The sequence below is a fragment of the Oncorhynchus masou genome, chromosome 8 (assembly GCF_036934945.1).
Source record: "Oncorhynchus masou masou isolate Uvic2021 chromosome 8, UVic_Omas_1.1, whole genome shotgun sequence".
NCBI lineage: Eukaryota > Metazoa > Chordata > Actinopteri > Salmoniformes > Salmonidae > Oncorhynchus > Oncorhynchus masou.
Window position 1 is genome coordinate 29,862,853 of NC_088219.1, and position 21,353 is coordinate 29,884,205.

General features: G+C 45.3%; 1 protein-coding gene across 1 annotated transcript in view; it reads left to right on the forward strand.

Moving 5' to 3' along the window:
- Positions 1–3,893, forward strand: part of LOC135543804 (transmembrane protein 132C-like) — a 171,784-nt gene extending 167,891 nt beyond the window's left edge. The window contains exons 8-9 of the mRNA XM_064971138.1: positions 1,503–1,694; positions 2,377–3,893. Coding sequence (XP_064827210.1) covers positions 1,503–1,694; positions 2,377–3,432 — 1,248 coding nt within the window. The 3' untranslated portion in view covers positions 3,433–3,893. The remainder of the gene's footprint in view (positions 1–1,502; positions 1,695–2,376) is intronic.
- Positions 3,894–21,353: the final 17,460 nt, after the last annotated feature.

Consider the following 21,353-nt stretch of genomic DNA (forward strand, 5'->3'; position numbering starts at 1 on the left):
GGTCCTCCCTTTCCTCCTCTGAGGAGCCTCCACTGGTGAAAAGACCGCCTGAAATTTCAGCCTGTTTTGTTGGGATGGAGTTTTGGCCTGCCTGGTGACACCCCCAGGTGGTAAATTAGTTATAAAACCAAAAAGAAAGAGAGTTTCAAACCTCTCTGCCAATAACGGCTAGTTTCCAGTTTTCCACACACAGTATATAACTTAATCGTTACCCACAAATTCTTTGATATTGAGATAATCTTGAGGATATACAGGTAGTTTTGCGAGACTATGCTAACTAACATTCGCACAATGACTGGATGTCATAGCATGCCAGCAGGTACCCATAGACTTCCAGTCATTGCACTAACGCAAGTTACCATTGGCTCGTGAAACTACCTCTAACTTCCTTCATATTGGACACAGATACATACAAATGGTATCATCTGACTCAGGGGAAATAGATAAAGAGCCTCATTGCCAAAATCCCGAAGTATCCCTTTTAAATAATGTCCCCCACTTACTTTGTTAGTTACTTTTATTTAATGATTATTTTATTTCACTTTATTCAAGAGTAGATTAAAGGACATTGGATGAGAATGTGGTGGTATGTGTTCTGTTGGATTTTAGGATAAAGCTTTTGGCTTAATCTGACCAGTGACACAATGTACCCACTTAGATAATAAAATTGTCCTAAATAGACCTAAACGCACCAAGGTAACATCAAGATAACAACAAGGTAACTCTACCTATATGATCATGACAGCATATGTTGACCTATGACCCAGCCCTAGAGGTGTCACAGTACACAGATCTACACGGCTGGCCATGTGTGTTCCCAGTGTGTTTATCTATGTGGTGAGCATGCAACCGTGCAGCTCTAACAGTACTGTGCTGTGGATGGGAAGTGTGTTGGCCTAGCCTGTGGTCCTGTACAGCAGGGGTTCCCCGGGGGTGCACCCCACAGTTTGGGTACCACTGCTGTACAGATGAGGCACTGATCAGTGCTGACAGTTCATTATGGCAGGGTGGAGGCGTGGGCCTGTGTGGGGGCTGGTGGTGGAGAAGAAGAGAAGGGTGGAGTGGAGACTCATGCCTAATGGGAGCAGATGGGAGTGCTTCCCTTCTCATCACACACATTTACATGCTTACATCTCAAGCAGCCCTGGGAGGCAGGGAACTGCCAGTCAGACAGACGCAGGCGGAGTTTGTATGTGTGCGTCTTTGAGAGTGTGGCTGGTAGATCGCAGATGCATTTGAGGGTACAGTACATGCTTCACCTTGTTTTGGGTCATATTAGCACTGAACAGTAATAAAGAGCTTGGGTCATGGTGGGTCATTTCCTCTAAGGAGGTCAATTATGTTATTTCTTGAGTGCCAATATAAGCTTGTCATGTTGACGTCTTCGATCATGATGGGTTGAATGTAAATGCTTGTGCAGGTGATGTGAACCAATACAAGCGTGTGTGTGTAAAGGGGGGGGGGCTCTGTGTGTATACTAATGTGTGTGTATGATGTTGCAGGTGATGTCTCCTCTGTCTGACTCGATCCTGGCTGAGCGGATGGTCAGGGTTCTGGATGACAAAGTGAGCGTGACAGAGCTGGGAGTGCAGCTGGTGTCTGGCCTCTCTCTGTCCCTCCAGCTCAGCCCAGGGAGTAACAGGGCCATCGTCGCCACTGCTACCACACAGGAAGTCATGCAGAAACTCAAACAGGTTACCACGCACACATGCCTCAGCAACCTAATGCACCAAATGTATAATATGTTCACCCATAGATAGAAATTATATATGGGAATTATATGAGATATATGAGCCATCTGTAAGGCTAAACGGTAACTTCCTCACCTGGAAACGGTGGTCACATTTGCTGCCATTTGGTCCTATATTGTGAATATGATGTGTTTCTAATGTCAAAGTTTTGATCTAATCTCAATGAAGATGTCTGCTTCTGAAACTATGACATATTTTCAGAGAACAGCTGCAGAGTCCTCCTTCTTCTTCCTCTGCTTTTAAACGGGCTATTTAAACATATCTTTATATCTGCAGGGGTTCTCTCTCTCTCTCTCCCTCTTTACTTCTACACTCACTCTTTCTTTCTTTTTCTCTCTTGATGAAGATGAAAAGATTAGACTCCTGCTGATACCATTTTCTACTGTGTAGTAACATAGTAGCACTTTATATTATGACAGGGAAGCATGCTTTCCTTTAATACCTGCAGTAGTTATGTGTCCCATGGGGAGTTGATGTTTTAGAGTAGACATGTGGGTGGGGATTGGTTTTGTTGAAGCACTACTACGACAGGTTTATTAGGAGTTTACCCTTATGATAGAAGAACTCCAATGTCTTTGTGTGTGCATGTGTATTCATGTGTGTTTGTGTGTGTGTGTCCCCTCAGGAATCCCTCATCAGTGCCTGGCTCCAGTTCAGCGACGGCTCCATGACTCCTCTGGACCACTACAACCCCGCCCACTTTGTGCTCACAGCCACCTCATTGGACGAGCAGGTGATATCGGTACGGCACAGCGCGGAGTGGAAGTGGCCGGTCATCGTGGCAAACGGCGAAGGTCAGGGGTTACTGGTGCGTGTAGAGATGACATCATCAGAGATCTGCCAGAAGACAAAGCGACGCACCATTCTGGCAGCTGGGGTGGGAAATGTCTGCGTTAGGTTTGGCCGCTCTGAGGAGCCATACAGCCACCCTGGAGGCAAAACACGACCAGACCCGCCCTACTATGGAGGCTCCATTTCTGACATTGAGGCTGGGATCATGAACCGGGGGGCCACGACAGTCAAGACCCCTATTCCGGTGAGGCCCAATGGGGACAGGCTGTCGGCCGACGGAAGAGTCCCTGGGGGGTTCTCTGAGTTCCCTGCCCAGGAGGAGCTGCCGCGGGGCCGCAGCACGGACGAGGATCTGTTGTCATCACGCCGCAGCCTCACTGACCTGGAGATCGGTATGTACGCACTGCTGGGGGTCTTCTGCCTGGCCATTCTGGTCTTCCTCATCAACTGCATCTCCTACACCCTCAAGTACCGCCATAAAGAGCTGCCCTTGGAGGCCCCCGAGGCCATGCCCCATGCCCACGACTGGGTGTGGCTTGGCCAGGAGGAGGGCCTGTGTCTGCAGCAGCAGCAGGACGAGCTGGGCAGCACCCTGGAAGAGGGCAGCCAGTTGCTGAACGGCGGTGTTCTGAAGGGCAGTGCACAGGGAGGCTGCCCGGGAGGCAGGAACGAGTCACTCAACTCACCTACCACCAAGAGGAAGAGGGTCAAATTTACTACCTTCGCCAACATCAAGTCCAGTAACGGATGCCCAGTTCTAAGCCCGCTGGCACTCGGACAGACCACCGACATTAAGTGGGTATGTCCGGACATCGAGCTGGGGGACTCGCAAGAGCTCCGGAATTACATGGAGAGGTTGAACGAGAATGCTACAAAAAACATTGTATAGAGGGCTTGATTTTTTTGTGGACAAATGAGTAACTCTAACTCACCCGAATGCCTTCAGAGTAAGAAGGGAGTAAGGGGTGCTTTTTACTGAAACTGGTTGGCACTGTACCACGCCGTGACAACAAATGGAACATTCCAGCAAGTGTTGTTTCCATGGTAACTGTTGTAATAGTTTATGATCATAAGTGAGGTGGGGGGTGGGAATTGCCATGACACCACATTGGATATGTGGGAATTTGTGAACTTGAATGTCACTTTAATTAGTTTAGATGTCTGTTCCCTTGTCTTTAATTAAAGAAAGTATTCAGACCCCTTCACTTTTTCCACATTTTTTATGTTACATCCTTATATATATTTTTTTTCTCCTCATCAATCTAAACACAATCTCCATAGCGACAAAGCAAAAACAGGTTTTTAGACATTTTTGCAAATGTATTACAAATTAAAAACAAATACCTTATTAACATAAGCAATCAGATCCTTTGCTATGATACTCGAAATTGAGCTCAGGTACATCCTGTTTCCATTGATCATTACTGAGATGTTTCTACAACTTGAATGGTGTCCACCTGTGGTAAATTCAATTGATTGTACATGATTTGGAAAAGCACACAATTGTCTATATAAGGTCCCACAGTTGACATTGCATGTCAGAGAAAAAAACAAGCAATGAGGTCGAAGGAATTGTCCGTAGACCCCCGAGACAGGATTGTGTCATGCCACAGATCTGGGGAACGGTACCAAAAAATGTCTGCAGCATTGAAGGTCCCCAAGAACACAGTGGATTCAATGATTTTTAAATGGAAGAAGTTTGGAACCACCAAGACTCTTCCTAGAGCCGGCTGCCCGGCCAAATTGAGCAATCGGGGGAGAAGGGCCTTGGTCGGGGAAGTGACCAATAACCCGATGGTCACTCTGACAGAGCTATAGTTCCTCTGTGGAGATGGGAGAACCTTCCAGAAGGACAACCATCTCTGCAGCACTCCAGCAATCAGGCCTTAATGCTAGAGTGGTCAGACGGAAGCCACTCCTCAGTAAAAGGCACCTGAAAGCCTGACAGCACCACCCATCACCTGGCAAATTACCATCCCTACGGTGAAGTATGCTGGTGGCAGCGTCATGCTGTGGAGATGTTTTTCAGCAGCAGGGTCTGGGAGACTAGTCAGAATTGAGGGAAAGATGAATGGAGCAAAGAACAGAGACCAGGACCTGGTCTCTGTACTTTGCTCAGGACCGCAGACTGGGGTGAAGATTCACCTTTTAACAGGACAACAACTCTAAGCACACAGCCAAGACAAAGCAGGAGTGGCTTCGGGACAAGTTCCTGAATGACCTTGAGTGGCCCAGTCAGAGCCCGGACTTGAACCAGGTGTGCCAAGCTTGTAGCGTCATGCCCAAGAAGACTCAAGGCTGTAATTGCTGCCAAACCTGTTTTTGCTTTGTCATTATGGGGTATTGTGGGTAGACTTACGAGGGAAAAAAACAATTTAATCAATTTTGGAATAAGGCTGTAATGTAACAAAATGTTGAAAAAGTGAAGGGGTCTGAAAATTTTCCGAATGCACTGTGTTTCATTTTGTTATCATGCACAGCTCTCTTTGTTAACTTTTTAAATCATGATTTCCTTATACTATTGTATATGATGTGGTTGCTTTTTTTCTAGTCATGCCCTGAAAATACTTAAAATCTGTAAAATAGTCATAAAAAATGTCAATTTGTTTTGCGTACACATGAAGCTCTCAGATTTTCTGATGTTAAGCAATTATAGATTCTATGAGAATAGTGTTCAAAGCTATCAAAGTTGTAAATAAGTCGAGCAGAAATACTGGTTTGGAGTACGTGAGACAACATTTTGTAAAGTATTCTGTATTTTTGTACATATTTCTTTAGTCTGTCCTTCTTTTTGAGTTACATTTTTTTCTCCAGAGACCAACATGCATGTTAGTGAAAACAAAGCCCAAGCCTGGCTTAGTTCCTGTTGATCCATCAGAATTAAATGTGTACAAACTGCACAGTCTTCCCTATGAGACACAAGCATCTCTCACACACCTCCCTGTCAAAGACATGACATTCATTTTATAGCTGAGCTTCAGGTATTATTATTATTTTTTTCTTAATTTTCTTTCCTTTTTCCTTTTTATTATTATTTCTCCTTTCCTTTTTTACTTGTATTTTCTTTCGTTATCTCTTTATTAATAGAAAGCAACACCAATGTCTCCTCAATGTTTGTCACATTATTTTGTTGATTCACTCAACTGATTTGAATATTTAGTTTAAACCTGTAGCCTACATGCAGGTTTTCACACTCGTTATGTCATTAGTTTAATTCTGAACCTACATTACATGTAATTGTTGGTGAGCATAATTTCTGATATCTTGTTCTAATCCCCATTTTGGATCTATTTATTTATCTTTCAGAAGGACCATAATAACTGCAGATTATTACACTAACACTGAGCCATAAAACCTTAACACACAATATAGTTCAGGTCTATTATCAGAACTAACGGTTGGAGTAGATAAGTATAGTGTCCCAGTGAAGAAAATTGGTTGAAATGACATCATTACAACCACAAACTGTTTGAAATAACATTGTTATGACATCATTTAAACCATTTGAATAGTAGTATAGGGATAGTAGTATACGGATACACTAAATTTCCCTTCAGTGACATGAGCTGCTGAGTTCTAGATGGAATAGTAATCGGCTATATGGCATAACTCCTGACTCCAACATCCCAATCCTCTCCCTATCCATATTCCCCTCCATATCCCCATGCCCTCCTTTCCCATCAGTCAGATCCATAGATGTCCATCCCTTACTGTTTTCAGAATGGCCTCTGGATTGATTAAAACTAAAGGTGATACCTCTCTCTCCTGTTTCTCTGTGATTCATTTGTCTAGACGTTAAATTCATCCCTCTATCTATCTGGCCAGAATGAGGTACCCATCCGACCATTCACGTTTGTGCAAACAGACAGCCCCTCTATCAAATACCAAATGGGCCTCCTGTCAGTGCATCTGCCAGACAGTAAGCTGGGAAAATAAGTAATTCTGATGCCTGCCTTCCCAAAGTACTACTTTCAAACTTGGCTGAATCATTAGAGTTGTTTTACAACATTACAATTACGACATCTATTACCATCTTTTTTAACTTTTTACTAAAGACATGTTATAGCCTGAGTTTTTTCTGGTCAGGTCATGTGATCAGTAAAAGCTCCTGGCCCTAATGATGTACTCACAACTATTTCCATAATGTACTTTTATGCTTCTCATATTGTATGTTATGATTCCACTACAACAGAAGAGCTCCATCTCCAGTTCTAGTATATTATAAAGCCTTTTTTACCGCTCTTAGACAATGAGTATATCTCCCCTAGAACACAGGCCTGGCTCCCCTTTGTGAAAGGGCAAGCTAATTAATGATTACTGGGACGAGTTTTACTACATGTTAATGTGCCATTTTCTATCAACAACCCAGATGTCAATGATGTTCTAATGAAGCACTAGCCCCTTGCAGCACCTGTGAAGAAGAGGGAGGGGGAAGCAATGAGTCTCCATCCAAATCACTGGACTTTGTGTATTCTGTGAGAGTTTGAGGCCACAGACTGCACCGATACAATAAGCTAGAGGATATTCTACTAAAATATTTGGGTTTCATTTGAATAGCAGTAAAGTGTTTCTGGAACATAGTGTTTCTTAGTGAATTGAAATAGACGAGTAAAAGATGAGTGGGGATTAATGAGTCTGTCGACCATTTTGAAATCCTGGGCGAGTAAGTGGCAGAGGGCACATGTTTGTGAAGTGAGTGTAAGTAAGGCCTACCTTGCTGTTGTTAGTCAAGTTCTCATTCTGCTACTCACTGCTCTTTCTCTATTGATCCTGGCCTCTATGTTTAATGAAAACACCAAAACAGATTAAACTCACCCCACTTTCCCACCCTATACTTGCTTTGCTTGTGTGTGTGTGATACATCATGATAAGTGGTTATTTCACAAATGTTTCATCCCCCCTTTTGAATCTGATTATATTGCATTCCTATCAGTGGCAGGATTGATGTTGGATCCTACAGGCACTATGTGAAAGCTATCGAAGTTGGCAGGCCCTTTCAGGATTTCCATTGTCTGCTGGTGTGTGTTTGAGAGAGAGTGTGGATGAGAATGCGTGTACAAATGTATGTGTACAAATGGGTATTTCTATGTGTATGTGTGTGTTTGTATGAGAGGTGATTTATGAGTTAGACGAGTGCAATTAATGCAGCTGTGACTGCGCTATTGTTCTTTCCTCCCTCAACTTTGCATCTCTACCCAGGGTCAACATGGCATAGCTAAGCAGACAGTCACTGGAGTGTCCTATAAGAGACTGCCTTATCCTAGTCCTGTGTACAATGCACCACAATGAAGCAGCCCTCTGAGGAAGTCCCTGCAGTGTCAAGGGAGATGTAGAAACAATGTAGAGTTCATGAAGGAAAATGATTAATCGCAGCGTTTTTAGATGCTTGTGGTTCACTTCTATTCCCTGTGGTCCCGTCTTTATTGAGATCCTAATTGAGGTATTGCCGCTAATACCCCCCCTCCCTCCGAGGGACCCCTCTGTGGAAGAAGTTGGTCTGTTTTATTTTCTGTTTCTCATTTTATCTAAGATGGTATTTCTGTATTTAAGTCTACGTTGTCAGTGTCTGGAGGTAAATCAAGCTTTACTTGTCACATGCCTAGGCGTATGCCGCGCCTTCATTACTTAACAGGAGTCATTTGAACGTAAACTTTTATTTATATATCAAAATGCTTTTTTGGCAGAAATGCCTTCTGGAACATGTGAACTTTCATGTGCCTTAGTTACAAACTTGTATACCATCTGTACATATGAATATGTGTTAAATTATGAGCCTAGTTTTAGTTTAGCCACCGAAAAAGCAACAACCTTCCCATAATGAGATAATGAGTGTGCTGGACATGCCTAGAGATTAGTTCGGATTGGTCTGCCATGTAGCACACTTCTGTATATTTGAGCTGGTCAGTATATATAGGTAATATTGTCTAATGCTGCTTTATAAAAAAATATTTTGCATAGTAGAACTGAACATTGAACCTTTTTGGTTAGCTAAATGTACATTATGGCCGGATTATGGTCGGTTATGGCCAGGTTATGGCCAGATTATGTGACAATACAGAGGCGGGTGCAAGATGCAAGCAACGATGGTTTAATGAATACAGTTTACAGCAGCAACAGGACAGACAGACTGTACTCAGACGGAATCCGACCCAGGGACTAGGAAGAGAAAGAGAGAGGGAGGCAGTGGATTCATGAACCGTGACAATACCCCCTAGGAACGCCTCTTGGCGTTCCCAGGCGAATTTACTTGTCGATTGAAATCATCGATAAGGGAGTGATCCAGAATGTCCCTAGCAGGCACCCAACTTCTCTCCTCCAGGCCGTAACCCTCCCAGTCCACCAGGTACTGGAATCCGCGTCCCCTCCTTCTAGAGTCCAAAATACGATTGACAGAAAAGGTGGGTTCCCCATCAACAAGTCGTGGCGGCGGGGGAACCGGGACCGGCGGGTTAATGCGTGCCTGAAACACAGGTTTTATTTTAGACACATGAAAGGTAGGATGAATTCTCCTATACGCCGGAGGAAGCTTGAGCCGGACCGCCACCGGACTAATGATCCTGGTGACTTTGAACGGGCCGATAAATTTGGGGGCAAGCTTGTTCGAAACGGATCGGAGTGGAATGTTCTTAATAGAAAGCCACACTCTTTGGCCAACGACGTATACCGGAGGCTTCGACCGGTGGCGATCGGCCTTAGCCTTGGTGCGCGCCCCCACCCGGAGAAGAGTCTCACGGGCTCTGCTCCATTCGTGGACGGCACCTCTGGATGAAAGCGTGAGCGGAGGGAACAGTGACCTCGGACTCCGTACTGGGAAAGATAGGTGGCAGGTAACCTAAACTACACTCAAATGGAGAGAGACCCGTGGCTGCCACTGGCAACGAATTGTGAGCGTAATCAATCATAGAGAGTTGTTGACTCCAGGAAGAGGGATTCTTAGAAACCAAACATCGCAACACTCTCTCCAAATCTTGGTTGGCCCTCTCCGTTTGACCGTTGCTCTGGGGATGAAACCCTGAAGACAGACTCGCTCCCAGTAACCTACAAAACTCTTGCCAAAACTTTGTCACAAATTGGGGCCCCCTGTCAGAAACTACGTCCATCGGCAGGCCATGTAAGCGAAAGACGTGATCCACGACAGTTACCGCTGTCTCCTTGGCAGATGGTAATTTAGGCAAGGGAATAAAATGAGCCGCCTTCGAGAACCGGTCCACCACGGTCAAAACAACCGTCTTGCCCTGGGAGGGCGGGAGGGCGGTAACAAAATCTAGTGCGATGTGGGACCAGGGTCTCGAAGGGACCGACAGCGGTTGGAGTAACCCATCTGGGGGTCGATTAGAAGTCTTCCCAGTGGCACAAACCGAGCAAGCCAAGACAAAACTGTGAATGTCACGAGCCATCAGTGGCCACCAAAAGCGTTGCTTAACCAAAAAGCTAGTGCGGCTGACTCCTGGATGACACGCTACGTTGGAGCAATGCCCCCACCGAATAACATCGGACCGACACCCCTCCGGCACAAACAACCGATTAGGCGGGCAACCGGGCGGAGGCGTTACCCCTTCTAAGGCCGTTTTGACCCTCGATTCAACCTCCCATGTGAGTGTGGAGACCACTAGGGTCCCGGGTAGGATGCACTCGGGAGTGGATGGGCGTTCGGAATGGTCAAAAATGCGAGAAAGGGAATCGGGTTTGACATTCTTGGAACCCGGGCGATACGAGAGAGAGAAGTCAAAACGTCCGAAAAAGAGTGCCCACCGCGCCTGCCTGGAGTTGAGTCGCTTGGCGGTTCTGATATATTCCAAATTTTTGTGATGGGTCCAAACTATAAAAGGTACCCCCGAACCCTCTAACCAATGGCGCCACTCCTCCAGTGCTAACTTCACTGCCAACAACTCTCTGTTGCCAATGTCGTAGTTGCGTTCCGCAGGTGATAACCGATGGGAAAGGAACGCGCAAGGGTGCATCTTGTCGTCAGAAGAGGAACGTTGGGAAAGTACCGCACCTACCCCCACCTCTGAAGCGTCCACCTCCACCACGAACTGACGCGAGGGATCGGGAGCTATGAGGATGGGAGCCGAAACAAAGCGGCTCTTGAGTTTGGCGAATGCAGCCTCAGCTGTATCGGACCACCTGAACGTCACTCTGGGGGAGGTTAAGGCGGTAAGAGGAGCGACTATCTGGCTAAAGTTACGAACGAAACGCCGGTAGAAATTGGCGAATCCCAGAAACCTCTGTAGGGCCTTACGGGAATCTGGGCTTGGCCAATCCACCACAGCCTTAACCTTGTCAGGATCCATGCGAATACCTTCAGTCGAGACGATGTAACCTAGGAATGGAACGGATTGTGCATGAAAAATGCATTTCTCCGCCTTGACAAAAAGTCCATTTTCCAACAACCTCTGAAGCACTCGTCTGACGTGCTGAACGTGTTCCTGGAGAGAAGAAGAAAAAATCAGTATGTCATCCAGGTAAACATATATGAACTGATCAATCATATCTCTCAGCACGTCATTGACGAGTGCCTGGAAAACCGCTGGGGAGTTGGATAGCCCAAAAGGCATGACCAAATATTCGAAGTGCCCTCTGGGGGTGTTAAACGCGGTCTTCCATTCGCCCCCCCCCCCTTATGCGAACCAAATGATATGCATTACGTAAATCCAACTTAGTGAACACGGATGCTCCCTGTAACCTTTCAAAGGCTGAGGACATCAACGGTAAGGGATAGGTATTCTTCACTGTGATGTTATTCAACCCACGGTAATCAATGCAAGGACGCAGAGATCCGTCCTTCTTCCCCACAAAGAAGAACCCCGCCCCGCTGGAGAAGAGGAAGGACGAATGAATCCAGATGCCAGAGAATCAGAGATGTATCTCTCCATAGCCTCCCTCTCAGGAACAGAGAGTGAATATAACTTGCCTTTAGGCGGAGACTCACCTGGCAATAATTCTATTGCACAGTCATAGGGACGACGCGGAGGAAGAGAAGCAGCACGGGACTTACTGAACACCTCCTTCAGGTCGAGGTATTCAACGGGCACGTTAGACAAATCCACTGCCTCCTCTAGAAACACAGAATCAGACACAGACGAACAAGCAGACACTAAACAGGACTCAAGACACTTGTTACTCCACATGGATATAGAGTTATGACCCCAGTCAACTCTGGGGTTGTGTTGGGTGAGCCAAGGGTGGCCGAGAACTAATGGTGCAAGGGGTGAGTCCATGAGTAGGAATGATAGTGTCTCAGTGTGATTGCCAGAAGTGATGAGTGTGATAGGTTCAGTGGTGTGAGAAATGTTGGGGAGTTCTTGACCATTGAGAGCGATGACGGATATCTTGTGCGTGAATGAGGTGATAGGAATCTGGAGTTTGTGAGCGAGCTTGAAGTCCATGAAATTACCCTCTGCTCCTGAGTCCAGTAAGGCTTGGGTGTCGTGCGTGTGGGTGGCCCATCTTAGTCTTACCAGGAGGAGAGTAGATGATGAGGTCTTCTCTGTGGTGACACCACCCGATAGTAGCCTCATGCTTACTACCGGGCCTGATCTTTTACCGGGCAGGAGTGGATAAAGTGGCCCGCTCTACCACAGTAGAGACAGAGTCCTTGGGATCTCCGCCTCTCCCTCTCTTCCCGGGAGAGGCGAGCTCTCCCCAGCTGCATGGGTTCGTGAGCGGAGGCTGAACTGGCCGTGTTCCCGCCGCTGGCATGCCAGCCCTCCGTGTCGTTATACGGTCTGTTAGGGCATGCTCGGCGGCCAATACGACTCAGACGAGCGTCGACCCTCAAGGCTAGTACCACTAGTCCATTTAAACTCCTGGGAAGGTCCAGAACATAAATCTCCTTCTGGATCCGGTCCTCCAGCCCATGCAGGAACATGTCCCACTGCGCCTCCTCGTTCCACTGACACTCTGCGGCCAGAGTGCGGAATTGGATGGAGTATTCCGATACTGAACGGTCTCCTTGGCGAAGGTCAGCGAGTAGTCTGGCCGCCTCCCTACCCGCCATGGCCCGATCGAAGACCCTTCTCATCTCCTCGTAGAGTGTCTGGAAAGAGGTGCAGCATGGGTCCTGGTTCGCCCACACCGCCGTTCCCCAAAGAGCCGCTTTGCCTGATAGCAGTGTGAGTACGAATGCTACCTTAGACTGTTCACGGTTGAAGGTCCGTGGCTGCAACGAGAAATGCAAGGAACATCTCATAAGAAAAGCTCTGCAATAGTCAGGATCACCTGAATAACCCTCTGGTGTCGGTAGCCGTGGCTCTAGCTGGTAATCCGGCTCTGGCGGGGCGGGTTGAACTGCCGGTGTAGGTGGCGCAGCGGAACCCCTCAGATGTTGCAATTGTTGGGTCAGCTGGGATACCTGCGTCGCAAGGGCTTGTACTGCCCGACCTGTGCTGGAGATGTTCTCCTCTTGTTGATCCATTCTCGTGATACTGCGGGAAATGAATTCGGTCAGACTCGTTGAACTCGCTGCATCCATGGTCTGGTCAGATCGTTCTGTGACAATACAGAGGCGGATGCAAGATGCAAGCAACGATGGTTTAATGAATACAGTTTACAGCAGCAACAGGACAGACAGACTGTACTCAGACGGAATCCGACCCAGGGACTAGGACGCATCTTCCGATGATAGCGTGCTGAGAAATCCAGGGAAGTGTGTCCGGATGGGTAGGAAGGAACACAGCAGATAATCCACACAAGGGCGGTGAGAGAAGAGCACGGACACACGACACAACCTCAGGGAAGAAACAACGATCTGACAACAAGAAACACTGGTTACAGAACATATAAAGGGAAGATAAGTGGTTCCAGCTGGCGCAGACAATCAGGCCGAGATTGGGAACCACGCCCACACAAACACGGGAGAGAGAGAGAGAGAGAAAGAGAAAGAGAAAGAGAGAGGGAGGCAGTGGATTCATGAACCGTGACAGATTATGGCTGCTGTCAGTAAAAGTTGGCAAAAAAAGCAAAATTAAATTGTTGCCAGCAGCACAGTTGCAGTCTCCAACGCTCTGGATAACATAAAACAGCCTAAGCAGCTCTGCAAGGGCAAGTAAAATTGTCAGAGTGAGTTGTTCCCTCATTTGTGTCTGGAAGTATCTACAAAGCTAGCCAACATTATCCAGTTAGCTTGGGTGCTTGACTGCTGTTGTTAGGACAGAACTCTCGTATGAACCTTTAAAGAGATGGGTGGAGCTAAAGCATTAGAGGGTGTGAACAATGCTGAATGGGTATAGACAAAGAAGAGCTCTCCAGTAGGTTTTTGCAAAACACTAAAAAGCCATTTTCTCAAAAGTGAGGATATAAGTTTATCAACTTTCAAAACGTAATTACTTTCCCATTGTTCCTCAACTGTAGTGAATGATATACAATGTTCTAGCTCTGAGTCTCTACTTTATCCACTGTAAAAAAAACTCAATTTCAAATGATGCTACATAAGACTGAATCGAGCTTGTCGGTCACATATGTGCAGATATATGCACCACATCATTGCACTCTCTCTCTTGCTCTCCTGTGTGTGCATCTTGCTAGCTGCCACTCAAATGCCGAGGGGCTGAAGCTCATTGGCTGGAACTCGAATTGCTAGTGGGCGGGTCCACGTGTGGGAAAATGTAGGGAAAATGGTGGGGCACAGCTTCTAGTAAACAGTAACTTTCAAACTAGGAATTTTGAGGCTTTTTGAGATAATTCTGCTCATAGATTATGCACATCCAGCCAAAAGTAAAGAGTAAAATAATACTTAAGTTACTAGGTGCCAAAGTTCTGGATCATGTCTTTCATTAGTCTCTGTCTGGAGAGATGATATCCAGATAGCACATTTGTTCCTTGGAAGTGGTTCTGGGAACGAAGCCATGTGGTTTCCTGACCGGAATGGAAGATTTCGCTTGTCTTGGGAACATACATCTTTAGGTTGCATGGGGAGGTGAAACAAACACTTTAATAAGGTTCCCTGAATGTTTTCCTGGAAGGTTTAATTAATGTTCTGAGAATATAAATGATAGGTTATTTTAAGGTAACTAAATAATGTTCTGAGAACATGTCTCAATAAGACATTTAATAACTCTGCTAGCTTAGGTTAACTGTTTCGAACTCAGATAGGACACATGGAACTTAAGATGCTAAGGCATTAATCATACGAACAGTATTGTTTATTTTGGCATGGTTTCAGGGAGATTCAAATCTATGATCTTTTGTTCTCTAGCAATGGAATCAATCCACTGCACCACCAGGTTTGAACTAGCAGGCCATGTTTTTTAAATTCATACAAAGCTGCTAATTTTTGTCTATTCAAACAAAATATGGGAAACAACAAGTAAATACCATAGGAAACAAGCACATTAAGATCCGGTGTAGCCAATTAGTGGGCACAGCCAACACACCTGAACACACAGAATGTATGTTTTTAAATAATATTCTTAGAATGTTCTTTGAATGTTCCTAATGAATAATTACTTTAAATAGAACCATGCAGAAAACTTTATACTGAATACTGAAATTCCCACTGACGAATGTTGTTCCTTAACATTCTCGAAACATTACTTTAATAGAACCATGAGGAACCCAGTAGGAAATGTTATGCTGAAGTACTGAAATTCCCACCTAAGAAACACATGGTTCTCAGAACATTATGGACTAGCTGTGTATCTTGGACCATTCCCAGAACTATGTGGGAAGGTTGAATGCAAAATAATCATAGGACAACCAACACTCTCACCAAGCTCTAAGAAACATGTTGCTCTCAGAACGTTATGTGCTAACTGAGTACTTACTGTATGATCATAATACAAAGTCTAGCTCAGATCTCGAACATGGTAGAGACATCTTCTCATGCAGTCTGACCTAACAGGTGTGTGAGGAAATATGCTGTGTTTTTCTCTCTCTCCCTCTGTGCCGTTGTTTGGTGACTACTGAGACAGTGCCAAAAGTCTTGTCAAGGCTTGTTATTGGAACAGCATCTCTCTTTGGCTGGTTCTGTAGAATGCCTTGGCAGGCGTGATTAGTGTCTCTGAACAGATTATTTCATTGCTATACCATGAGAAACACAAACACTCAGGTGTACAGTTTTGTGTACACACTTTGGGGGTGGTATAAAATCACAGCAACTGATACAAAATAATCATGCTGTTTTGCAGCTCCCAAAAAATGATATAGACCTATCCTTCTGATGAAATGTTGGTGTTCCTGTTTGCTGGTACCTCAGTGCTCTACTGATCATCTGTATGTCAGATGATACTGCGTCCTTTTCATCGTTCAAAGCCAGTATGTTGGAGAGACACATCAGAGACATACATATACTGTAGAACATAACATATGGATGTGAAAAGGGATTACGAGGTTACTTCTGTGCTGTACACAGGCAATAACACATATGGACAAATCAGACAGTGATGACATGGATAAGGCAGTCTTTCAAACAGTTGTGCTGTGTGGGAGGAGTGTGTGGGAGGCGTGGGATTTGTATTGTAATTGCATAATTGAAGAAGCAAAGTGAGCGGTGTGTATCTACAGTGGCGTGACATGGTTTTTGTTACACTGATACGTGATATGCAACGGGTGTATGCGTGCGTGCATGTGTGTGTGTGAGAGAGAAAGAGGGCGAGAGAGTGAATAGGATATCTCCGGGTGTCGGACAGCTTTTTCTATGTAAGAAGAACAGGGCCTTGAGAAGCTTTCATCTCGTGTTCTAAGAGGCGACAGAACTTAGTCTCTCTACCCTGGTGAGAGAGAGAGAGAGAGAGAGAGAGAGAGAGAGAGAGAGAGATGTGAGAGAGGGGGAAGGAGGATGAGAGTGGGAAGAAGGATGAGAGAGAGAGAGGAGGAGGATGAGAGAGAGAGAGAGAGAGAGAGAGAGAGAGAGGCAGTGAGAGAGAGAGAGGCAGTATTAAGGGTAATGCACTTTCAGTTCAGGACCGTGGACAGTGCATTGATCGTGTACTACTCTGTAGGTACATAAAAAGGTACGTACTACTCTGTAGGTACATAAAAAAACTTCTAACAACCCAAAACCTGCAGAAGAAACACAGTGGATAAACCATCCAACAAAAAAACTGAGTGAGTAATGTTCTGTCTGAAACTACTTCTGAAACCAAAAAGTAAAAGACAATCTCTAGGTAATTTTGTTGAATAAAGCTGAATAAATAAGGCTACTAAGCTACCAATCTGCTAGGACAGGACAGACCTGACTGCAACTGTAATTAGCACTGAAGTATGAAGTGAAAGGTGTGAATATTCTTGAGCCGAACAATGGCAGGAGAGTTTCACAACCCCCCCCCCCCCACACACGAGGCCTTTGAAGCCCCCATGGCTTATCCCCATTTAGTGGTCATTGCAAAACAGTACCCCATGGATATTAAAAATATCACTGCACGGAATACGTTTTTAAAAAAAGCTCCTCGAGGACAATCCAGAGACACAATTTGCTGATTGCTACAAAGAGGGGAACCTAAGTAACTAAGTAAGACCATCTCCTGGCATGGCACAGTGCTATAAGAGCTCACTACCCCTATATGAAGGCAGATGGTATTGGCCCAGGGTAGAACCTCAGAATACTAGACATTGAGGAAATGGAAACAACCTCTGTCAACGTGTACAAGTCTGGGACAGTAATGGTGCAGGGCATCCTCAAGCAGTTCCAGCAGGACTTGTACATGATCAAAGAGAGAGCACAGCAGATGCAGCTCTCTCTCTGTGACGACTTCCCCATCCCGAGTGAGTCTTATCACACCTCTTCAAACTGTCCTGCAAACGAGGATAGTCCCCCGTCCCCGCCCAGGACTGAACACACCCAGGTCCCACAACTGACTGCTCCTCCATCATTGAGAGGGATAAATTCACTAGTCCAAACAATCCAGACAGAACAAACCCACAAAACAGACCAGCACAACGACACCCGGAGGGCAGAAGGTGGAAATGGACGGCTGTCTGCCAGACCTGGCTGCTCTACGGACTGAGGTGAGAGAACTTAAAGAGGCACACATGGCACTGAAAGTGACAAAGCTGAGGTGTGACAGAGAGCAGGACAGTCCCCCAGCGAAGCCAGAAGAACAGCCAACCTCATACCCGGACCAACACCTAAACACCACAATTGGAAAGAACTCATGACCCACCAACCTAACAGACCCCACCCCCTTCTAACAGCCTCCCTGTCAGCTTCCCTGACAGCTCTCTTGACAACCCCCACACATCCACTGAGGACACAAAAGCCAGAGATTGTAATCCTCATTGACTCAAATGGCAAATACATTCAAGAGGATAAACTTTTTCCCAACAACAAAGTGGCTAAACTCTGGTGCCCGAACATTAGGCATGTCCTAGGGTCCCCCAGCCACATCATAATTCACACGGGCACAAATGACCTCAGGGCCCAGCAAGAAAGGGTGGCCACAGCACTCAGCACATCACTCCACCCTTTACTTGAACAGCCTTTACGAACAGGTCCACCTCTACAAAGCAGCAATCCCAACTTTTGCCAGGACCCTGAAGGACGTTACCCTCAAACGTAGCCCCAGCACCTCACACATGAACAACAGAGCAACGGACACCCCGCACAGACCAGAGAGACACCCTCCCAGACCTGCAAAAGCCCCTCCTGAATGACCTGCCCCAAGAGAACCCATGCCAAGAGGACCTACACCCAGACCACAGCATCACCAGCCACACCCCAACCAGCTAAGACCACCCCAAGCAAACACCGGCCACACCCTATATAGGCCCCCCCCATATCAAACATATGCCCCTTCTTCCCACCCCATGCCCCTCGCCCCTGCAGCAAGGACCTTAACATGACAGCAGGACATGCCCAGGCCGTGAACAGAGCAACAGGCCCAAACCCCTCATTTTCACCCGCCCAAGCCCCATCCTTCGACCTGAGAGGTATGTATCAGATGCTCAACATGCTCTGCTCACACCTACTGTGATGGTCCAGGCCTAAACCACACAAAAACAACACTCGACACTATGAAACACACCTCGGACCTGCCTGGTGTGTTCCTTGTTCTTCATGATGCTCTCTGTGCTTTTAACGGACCTCTGAGACTATCACAGTGCAGGTGCATTTATACGGAGACTTGATTACACACAGGTGGATTGTATTTATCATCATTAGTCATTTAGGTCAACATTGGATCATTCAGAGATCCTCACTGAACTTCTGGAGAGAGTTTGCTGCACTGAAAGTAAAGGGGCTGAATAATTTTGCAAGGCACTGTACTTTCGCAAGGCACTGTATGTGTCAACAGCAACCTTGGGAAAATCCTCTGCATTATCATTAACAGCAGACATTTCCAAAAACAATGTACTGAACAAATGTCAAATTGTCTTTTTACCAATTTACTGTACGACAGACCACATATTCACCCTGCACACCCTAAATGACAATCAATCCAAAACAAAGAAACATTTCTTTCCACTGGGCCGCTGGGTGATACAGGGATGCAGCTTAAGCCCCACCCTCTTCAACACATACACTACCGTACAAAAGTTTGGGGTCATTTAGAAATGTTCGTGTTTTCCATAAAAACAGACATGAAATGAGTTGCAAAATGAATAGGACATATATTCAAGATGATGACAAGGTTATAAATAATGATTTTTAATTGACATAATAATTGTGTCCTTCAAACTTAGCTTTCATCAAAGAATCCTCCATTTGCAGCAATTACAGCCTTGCAGACCTTTGGCATTCTAGTTGTCAATTTGTTGAAGTAATCTGAAGAGATTTTACTTCATGCTTCCTGAAGCACCTCCCACAAATTGGATTGGCTTGATGGGCACTTCTTACGTAGCATACGTTCAAGCTGCTCCCACAACAGCTCAGTAAGGTTGAGATCCAGTGACTGTGCTGGCCACTCCATTATAGACAGAAAACCAGCTGACTGCTTCTTCCCCCAAAAAGTTATTGCATAGTTTGGAGCTGTGCTTTGGGTCATTGTCCTGTTGTAAGACAAAACTTTGCTCCAATTAAGCACCATCCACAGGGTATGCATGGTGTTGCAAAATGGAGTGATAGCCTTCCTTCTTCAAGATACCTTTTACCCTGTACAAATATCCCACTTTACAACCACCAAAGCACCCCCAGACCATCACATTGCCTCCACCATGCTTGACAGATGGCGTCAAGCAATCCTCCAGCATCCTTTCATTTTTTTCTGTGGCTCACGAATGTTATTCTTTGTGATCCGAACACCTCAAGATTCGTCTGTCCATAACACTTTTTTCCAATCTTCCTGTGTCCAGTGTCTTTGTTCTTTTGCCCATCTTCATATTTTATTTTTATTGGCCAGTCTGAGATATGGCTTTTTCTTTGCAACACCGGGGCCTCCCACTCCTCTTTCTATTCTGGTTAGAGACAGTTTGCCCTGTTCTGTGCAGGGAGTAGTACACAGCGTTGTATGAGATCTTCAGTTTCTTGTCAATTTCTCACAAGGAATAGCCTTCATTTCCCAGAACAAGAATAGACTGATGAGTTTCAGAAGAAAGTTTTTTGTTTCTGGCAATTTTGAGCCTGTAATCAAACACACAAATCCTGATGCTCCAGATACTCAACTAGTCTAAAGAAGGCCAGTTTAATTGCTACTTTAATCAGAAACAACAGTTTTCAGCTGTGTTAACATAATTGCAAAAGAGTTTTCTAATGATCAACTAGCCTTTTAAAATGATATACTTGGATTAGCTAACAAAATGTGCCATTGGAACACAGGAGTGATGGTTGCTGATAATGGGTGATATGCATTAAATCCTGGCGGTAAATCTCAGTAAGACAAAAATAATGGTGTTCCAAAAAGCGTCCAGTTGCCAGGACCACAAATACAAATTTCATCTAGACACCGTTGCCCTAGAGCACACAAAAAACTATACACACCTCAGCCTAAACATCAGCGCCACAGGTAACTTCCACAAAGCTGTGAACGATCTGAGAGACAAGGCAAGAATGGCCTTCTATGTCATCAAAGGAACATAAGATTCGACATACCAATTAGGATCTGGTCAAAAATACTTGAATCAGTTATAGAACCCATGGCCCTTTATGGTTGTGAGGTAAGGGGTCCGGTCACCAAACAAGAATTCACAGAATGGGAAAAACACCAAATTGAGACTCTGCATTCAGAATTCTTCCAAAATATCCTCTTTGTACAACGTAAAACAGCAAAAAAAGCATAGCAGAATTAGACCAAAGCCCGCTAATTATCAAAATTCAGAAAAGAGCCATTCAATTCTTCAACCATCTAAAAGGAAACGATTGCCAAACCTTCCATAACAAAGCCATCACCTACAGAGAAATTAACCTGGAGAAGAGCCCCCAAGCAAGGTGGTCCTGGGGCTCTGTTCACAATCACAAACAGACCACACAGAGCCCCAGGTCAGCAACACAATTATACCCAACCAAATCATGAGAATAAAAAAAGATAATTGGAAAGAATGTGAAACTAGAATGCTATTTGGCACTAAACAGAGAATACACAGTGACAGAATACCTGAACACTGACTGACCCAAAATTAAGGAAATCTAGAGACTCGGTGAGCATAGACTTGCTATTGAGAAAGGCCGCCATGCACATTGCCCACAAAAGGAGGTGAAAAATGAGTTGCATTTCCTAACCTCCTGGCAAATGTCTGACCATATTAGAGACACATATTTCCCTCAGATTACACAGACCCACAAAGAATTCGAAAACAAATCACATTTTGATGAACTCCATTATCTATTGGGTGAAATACCACAGTGTGCAATCACATCAGCAAGATTTGTGACCTGTTGCCACAAGAAAAGGGCAACCAGTGAAGAACAAACACCATTGTAAATACAACCAATATTAA